The sequence below is a fragment of the Xiphophorus maculatus genome, chromosome 13 (genome assembly GCF_002775205.1).
Source record: "Xiphophorus maculatus strain JP 163 A chromosome 13, X_maculatus-5.0-male, whole genome shotgun sequence".
Lineage (NCBI taxonomy): Eukaryota > Metazoa > Chordata > Actinopteri > Cyprinodontiformes > Poeciliidae > Xiphophorus > Xiphophorus maculatus.
Genome location: NC_036455.1, coordinates 21,162,028 through 21,169,899, shown reverse-complemented (window position 1 = coordinate 21,169,899; position 7,872 = coordinate 21,162,028). Strand labels below are relative to the sequence as shown.

Sequence of the window (7,872 nt, the reverse complement as noted above, 5' to 3'; positions counted from 1 at the left end):
TTTTTTCATGCACATTTGAGAAGTCCTTTGGTCTCCAGTGGCAACCATTCAGCTGTGCAAAACACCTGTTGGGTGGAGAAAGCGCCGCCTTCAGATCGCAGCTTCTCCTCTGAGCTGCAGTTCTTACGCCTCAGCGTCACAAAGCAGCCCTGCCCCACTTGGCATACAAAATGGCACTGTGTGTGTCTGGGATGTACATAATACTGTCTCTTTAAAAGGAATAATCTAAAACTGTAGGTGTATCCTGGCAGTCTCCATAAAAAAAAACTCAAAGTTGATGTTTCATACTTGAATGTCCTGGATTATAGCAAAACTGTTCAAAATATAACCGAGGCAAGAAAAGAATATGGAAAATGTACTGGTTGGTGGATCCTTGGGGGCCATCAAGTATTAGACACTTCTGTAAACATTTTCAATCCCATTAAAGTTTTTTTTCTTTATTAACCAGCAAATTGAGACTAAATACTTCAGTGGCCACGATGCAAAAACAATGAGTGTGATGATTCAAATAGACATCTTTATTTTTGTTAGTGTCTCTACTATTGAAACAGCAACTTAATTTTTAATACCTGGACATTTTGAAAAAAGAAAAAGCACTTTCACCTGCGTCTTTTTGCATTTTTTCACAGGAATAATCAAAGAAAACCTTCAGTTGTCACACTAAAACATGCAATATAGTGTCAGGAATCCAGGCACTCAGCAAATGCCAGGGTGACTTCATTAGTCAGTTTATAGGGCAAAATCTTTAGCATTACACAAATATTAGATCATAAAGAATTACATTAATGAAATGAGTTGTTTAAGAGATCCGTGAGTAATTTAGGACTCTCACTTTAAAGTTGGAATTGTTTAATAATGAATCAAAAACCAAAGGTTTTGCAAGAGTTTAAGGACAAAGGTACAACACATGCTTGATGACATTTCTTCATATTGCTTTTAAGCAAAGGCACCAATATGGCTTATTGAAACTCCTTCACGGCAAATTGATTCCAAGCTGATGTTAAAATTAGTGCGGCAGCCACAAATCAAGCGACCTCTCTAGTACATCTTGTGATCTGAATTGTAGAGCATAGAGGATTTGGCTGAATTAGGACATAACATTATTAGTATCAATTATCTTTGCTTCATTTCAGAAGTGTCTTTTATTTTAAAGTACAAGAGAAAAAGCTTATTTGACGCAACTCCTCCAAACCCTACAAAGGTTGTCTCTCAGTCAAAAGGTGGCGACTCTCCTCCCTGGAGGGGAAGAGCGCCTCCCTCAGGCGGACCATGTGACCTGCAGCACCAGAATTGGCAAAGCCATCCTCAACCAGCGACCTTCGAATGGGTCTGTAGACCTTGTGACGTCTTAAAAAAAGAAGAAGAAAAAAAGAAAAGATTTTAGAGGGTTATGATTTTTGTTTTATTTGCACAAGAAAACATCTTTGTTATCTGTTCTTGTTGGGTCATCAATTCACAGGATTCAATATGATGCAAGTGCGACACACTCACCGGTAGACCACGTAGGCAACGATCGCAAAGACTGCCACCAGCACGGCACTTGAAGTTAGAACCACCTGGGCGGTGTTTGAAGTTTTAGGCACTGGGATGCACAAGAGGGACAATTTAAAAAAAAAATTATTTAATAATAAAAATTTCTGAAGAGGGCATTGTTTTTCCAGAGCCCTTTTCCAACCAACCGGGTGCGTCTTGAGACTTGCTGATGGTGATGGTGGTGCTGGCGAGTGCCATGCTGCTAGAGTTCTCCAGGGTGACGTTCACACAGTAGGTGCCCGGTTCCAGGAACCTTCGCCGCAGCTGCACCTCACACTCGGATGAAGGCGGCACGTCGTCGCACATGATGTTGCGTACCTGAGAGCAGCTGGGGTCTGACACAATGGTGCAGGCTGAAGTGGGGATGCTGCGAAGGAGCAAAGGAGTTAACTAGGTAAAGTCCAGATTCTATGTTATTTAAAAAACTGGAGGTTTTATCCATTGGAAATTGAGATCGGATGTATCTTTACCACATTGTTCAAGTCAAGATGCTGGGGTTTCACTCACTCAAATCCAAACCTTTACTAGAATCCCTACTTCAAAGATTGTTTCTTTGTAATTTGGTGTTTAATCTAAGTTTTTTATTGATTTATTTATTTTTACATCAAAGCAACCATGTTTGATTTTCCTCTCCCACTTAGTACTCTTACAACTTGGATTCTCTTACAACTCAGTCTTTTTAAAATACTACATTTTCGTAGCATTCTTATATTTAAGGACTCTTCCGTTTCCATCTAAATGTGATCTCAAAATCAAATGCAGTGTCGAAACATTTCCTAGCATTAAGATTTCAATAAATTGTATTTGTATTTTAAGTAAAAAAACAAACAAACAACAAAAAAAAAGAAACAAGAAGAAAACAAAATGTTCACCTTCCCAGACATTTCACCCTGAAGTTGACGTCGGTGTCGGTCAGCCTGGCAGCCGACAGGTCCACGATGCAACTGCTTAGCTGATTCCTCAGTGGGTGCTTTGGCTCTGCGTAGAACACAAGTAGCAAGACGGCACACTTGAGAGAAGCTGAAGCTAAAGCGGTTATCAAAGGACAACTGCTAGATTTGGTGTAAAAAAGAAATGAAATCTTTAGATGTTCTGCTCGGCTGCTCCATTCGATGCGACATGTTTCAGTCAAGAAGGAAAAACACCGCTCCCCACCTACCGACTATAGTGATGTTGCCCGAGAAGGTTCCGTAGGCGTATCGGAAGCACTCGTTGCCGTTGAGACCCCTGCTTCGGAGCCAAGGCGGGGTGGTGGGGCTGGATTCTGTGGCAACCGTGGACAGGAGGGCCTCTGTTGTGGGCAACCCCGTCGTGGTCGCAGCAGATAAAGTGGAGGAGTTAACGGGCTGACTGGTTTTGGGTGGTGCTAAAACAGAGAAGAGACGAGGGACAGTCGAAGGCATTTAGATGGTTCTTCTCATGAACAAACTGTAGCTCAAGTCCTCAAGCAAACTCACCCAGCGTTGTCTTGATCTTCGTTGTGACAGCATGTGTAGCCGGAGGAGTTGTGGGGGCCACTGACGGAGAAGAGCCATAAGTACAATTTTTAGACTCGTAGCTGTAATTGCTACAATATTCTGTATTTCCTTCAGAGGGCGTGTTGTGTTGTTGAAAGTCTTAGCGCAATTAAAACCTTTATTATTTAATAAAGGAGAAGAGGTACCTACAGACATGACTTAGTTCTTTATAGGAGAAATACGCAGCAATTTTATTTTTTTATTATTTTATGGAAAAGTACCTGAATCATTTAATTCAAAGCTATTCTTATGAATATTAAGGAAATGTGTGTAAACCCTCAGCATTTTAGAAAAGCTATGAAAATAAAACATCTCTATCATTTTGCAAATAAAAATTATTTTTGTAATCCACACTGAGCTAAAGAGAAAACAGTCGGATTTGGCTCTGTAAAGTGATAAGAAGTTTATAGAAATGACTGTTGCCTAATTGAAAATTACAGGCTAGTTTTTAGAAAAATGAAAGACATGCAAGCTGGAACTCATCAGAAATCACATGTAGATGCTGTACATGTCTGTTGATTGTTGCCGTTTCTCAGTCTTTACTCTGCTTAGGCAATTGATAACAGGTGGTTGGTACATAAAAATGCACCAACCACCATACAGATTGTTTCTGTTTCTGCCTGTTTTGTCACAGTGATATGATTCAAATATTCAAACACAATCCAACACCAGGCACCTGGGCAGTGTTGGAAGTTCAATGGAATCAACCAACTTCAACACATTTAGCAAGAGCTCACATCAAACAAGAAAAGTCATGTTCTGGATTATCATCAAAATGTTGTGTTCTGTTGCTTCATCGAGGTTTAGTTTGTGTGGCCGCAAACTTGTGCGATGTTGGCAGGATTCCTGTTCAGATCTGGTAGTTTGGTTACTACCAAGAGCCATTAATACGCTGTGAATAAACCCTTTTCTTAACATTAGCGACCAGAACTTTCTGGAAACTTTGCGACTTCTCCATGCTGAAACACATCGTGCCGTTTGACCAGGATGCTTTGACAAGCCTGGCTGTCTCAGTTGGGCGGGTACCTGTGAGAGGTGGCGATGTGGGGCGCCTCGGAGTTGGAGTGGCAGAGGTGGGTGGACACTCAACAGGAAACGCGGCCTCCACCACCAGCTTCACATTCATCTTCCCCAGCGTGCTGTAGGTGTGTGTGGTCACCTCGCGGTGTGTCACGACCTGATTGCCGTCTCGAAAGTCCCAGATGTAATCCACTGAAGTGGCTGTCTTTAGGTAGCCGCAGGGGTCATGAAGATGGACCTTGAAGACAATCTCCTCTCCACGGATGAAAACACTGGCAGACTTGTTGACTACGGACTTCTGGGAAATGTCGACTGCCAGTGGGATCTTATCTGAGGGCATGAGGGAAGTAGCTATTATTTTTTTTTTAAACTTTCAGATTGTGTTCTGTTTGATACTTGGACATGTAAATATGCCTCCACCTGTGACTAAGAAGACGGTGTTATCACTGGTCAAGGGGCTGTACTTCCTGCGCTCACGCTTCCTGTAGACCATAACCTCCATGACTTCTCCCCCCAGTGGGATATTAGTGGTATTGATGGTCACACTGGAAGAAGAGCCATCGCATGTTTCATAGTACTGGCCTAGAAAGCAGAGACAAAACAGGGAGGAGGTTCATACGTAGGGACGTTTGTTGTTCTGCTTGTTGCTGTTTGTCGTATCAAACTCACCCATTGTGTGCCACACGTAGACGTAACTCTTGCGTCTCCAGTCGTTGCTCTGGGGGAAGGGCTTCCCATCAGGGAACACGTTGCATTTTGTTGGGTCTGTGCACTTCCCAAAGCCATAGTCATCCAACCAAGAAGTCCAGTTATAGACATAGCCTGAGCGAAGCTGTCCGTTGGCTGTCCAAAGGCAAAGAAGGGGACGTCTTGTTAAAAAAAATAATAGTTAGATTCAGGGACTTCTACTGAATCTAAACTGAGTGATTGTCAGTGCACAATGAGGTAACTGAAATAAGGTTAATACAAAAGGTTAAAACTAACGTGTTCAGTTTGTTCAGCGAAGTCAGTCGGTACGCATTTAATGAAACTGACTTTTCATTTTATGAGGAGGCAAACCCTTATTAATGTATTTGTTTACTCTTATCACATTTGTTTTGTTGTTATTGGTTTTTGAAAAAAAACAAAAAAAAAACAGACTTCACAGCGTAGCAATTTTCCAGACTGATCATCATTCTATGTCTAGGAGGTGTGATGTGCCATTTGTGCCCTAGCTTGACTTCCTGGCAGCACCTGAGGCCTCCAGCTCCGTACCGTCCTCGCAGTGCTCGTCCCAGACAAGGTCCCCGTTTGTGTCTTCCTTCTGGCATGGAGGATACTCCAGCTTGGCAGTAAAGGTGATGCATGAGCCATTAAGAGCCGGGCTGTCGCTGGTCAGATGAACCGTTGGTTTGGCTGCAGAGAGGTGCATGTTACTGGCTCCAGAGCCAGAAACGATCTGCAGACGATTTGAAGTTACAGTAGAAAGACTTGTTCACCTCTGTGATGCATGAGCTCTCTTGGGTTTGCGCTTAGTGGAGGGTAGAGGTAATCGTCCCATGGATTGGTGTCAGGCTCCCATCCAGGGATTGCTGGAATTGGAAATGGGAACTTGCCAGCTAGTGAATGCTTGTGGGGGAAAACATCACTGTACGCTAGAGAAGGAGAAAAAACACAAAGAGAACTGCATGAAAAACCTAAGCAAGATTCATCTGCATTACTACCTCAAACCTCTGTGTTGTATCTGAATTTTATGTCAACAGAAAATATTGCGTAATTCTGAAAGGTACATCTTTAAAAAAAAAAAAAAAAAGTATGAAAAATATGGTGTGCGTTTGTATTCGGCCCTTATTGGTCAATTGGTCAATACTTTGTAGAACCACCTTTCATTGTTATTGCAAAGGTACCATAACGTTACACCGGATGTGTTTGTTTTTTTCTAATGTTCTCCAACAAACAGCTGGATTTATACTGAATTTGAAGAGGACTCTAGTTACTAATCGTGTGTCTTCTCAAGGCATTGTTTTGCAGTGGATTTTATTTAGGGGCACACAAGTAAAGGAGGCTGGCAGCAAATGCACGGTACACAAAACGCTCAACTCTTTTAAAAATTGTTCAATCAAATAAAATCCTAAAAAAAAAAAAAGAAATGCATTGAAATTTCACATGTTGTTCAGAAAAGTTCGAAGTGAAATGTTGAATCTCTTTTTGAGAGAGTTAAACCTTTTTAGAACGATTTCACCCTTTCTAAAAAAGAAGCAAAGTAAAAGCCAAAGGTAATTTATACAGATTTATTCTGATTGTGAATTTGAATTCCGACGGATTTCGGAATTCACGAGTCAAATTTGGTTGTTCAAAATGCAAACGACGGTAAGAATATAAGTCAAAAGGTGCCATAATAAAATGATTCTTTTCCTATCGGTCCTGAGCACGCCGCTTTGGTTCGGATTTTATAAGTTTCCTCTGAAAACAAACGCGGTGGTCCCGATGCCCGATGCAGAACTGTTACCTTTTCAGACCGACTTCAGTCTCGGCGAGACAGTTTAAATGTCAGACGGACAGCAGACGAAAACAACAAATTCCACCCACCTAATTTGATTACAGGAGAAAAATCACTCGAGTATCTACTGGAGCATCTGCGATGGCGCAGATATGGGTGCGGACAAACCATCACTATTCTGCAATCGGAACAAGGTCGTAGTTTTTGTTTTTGCTTTTATATTTTCAATTCAACGTGTTTTTAGAATTTGATCAGCGATGTGAGACGCGTGACAGTTTGAATAATGTGACTGTGAATAATGTCACACACACTAAAAAAATAATAATTTTTCTTTTTTTTTTTTTTTAGTGCGTAAATAAATAATAGTTTAAGGGTGGATGTCACTTTGATCAGTGACTTGGAGCTGGAGCCGTAATTAGTTTCACGGGACCGGCTGCAGATAACCGAACACAGGGCAGCTATTGTGGAAGACTGCGGGACGCGTCCGGCTCACGACAGCTGAATGACAACAAGCACATTTCTGTCTGTCAGAAACAATTTTTCGTCTTCACTTGAAACAAGATAAAAGTGCAGACTTACTGCTTCGCCCATCAACTTGACAAACGCAGGAGGCGCAAAAAGCCAGGAGACACAAGTACTGCGGGATTCCCATGCCGGCCGCTTCAGAGCAGTGGAAACAGAATTTATAATCCTAAATAAATCAAAAACAAAACACACACAACAGAACAAAAAAAAAAAAAAATTAATTAAAAAGTGAAGTTTCACGAACAGCGAAGACGCTTTTCTGACAGGACCGACCCAGCTTGTGGTCTCCTCTCCACGTCCAGTGCCTTCTTCGCTTCTGTCCACAGGGATGTCCTCTCATTTAATGGGCTCCGCTGAGCGCACAGACATGTGATGCTTCGTAATAAGGTGCGTGTCATCACTCATTAAGACTCACGTCGGAAGGGAACTCATAAGACAGGAGACGCGCATGCTCATTTCCCTATTTCACAAACACCTTCGCTGCAATAAACGGTCGGACAAATCAGTTCATTAGAAGAGAATTTCATTCGTGAAATGCGGCCGCTGTTGTGATTATTTATTTGGGGGATTTGCAATTTTCCATCCCAGAGTATTTGAATGTCCCATTTGCAAAATAACAAATACATACCTTTTGTGTAAATGTTTTTATTTTTTATTTTTATTTTTATACACTTCTTTTTAAGGATTCGACACAAACAATAAAGGATGTTCAGAGATAATGTGTGGAACAAATTCGATCAGTGTGAGATCTGGTTAAGCAGTAAATAAAATTAGATATAATTTGGCGCCCCTTCTTTT

General features: G+C 41.5%; 1 protein-coding gene across 2 annotated transcripts; it reads right to left on the bottom strand.

The window, feature by feature from the left end:
- Positions 1-832: 832 nt before the first annotated feature.
- On the bottom strand, positions 833-7,425 carry gpnmb (glycoprotein nmb). 2 transcript variants are annotated; one of them, XM_023344483.1, is made up of 13 exons: positions 7,348-7,425; positions 7,129-7,240; positions 5,549-5,704; positions 5,304-5,465; positions 4,740-4,913; positions 4,491-4,652; positions 4,077-4,400; positions 2,991-3,050; positions 2,693-2,899; positions 2,406-2,511; positions 1,680-1,900; positions 1,492-1,582; positions 833-1,347 (listed from the first exon to the last, which is right to left on the bottom strand). In XM_023344483.1, the coding sequence occupies exons 2-13, from the start codon at positions 7,199-7,201 to the stop codon at positions 1,194-1,196; spliced, it is 1,890 nt and encodes a 629-aa protein (XP_023200251.1). In that variant the 5' UTR covers positions 7,202-7,240; positions 7,348-7,425; the 3' UTR covers positions 833-1,193. The 2 variants fall into 2 exon arrangements, with proteins under 2 accessions (XP_023200251.1, XP_023200252.1); XM_023344484.1 differs by having other exon boundaries at positions 5,325-5,465.
- Positions 7,426-7,872: the final 447 nt, after the last annotated feature.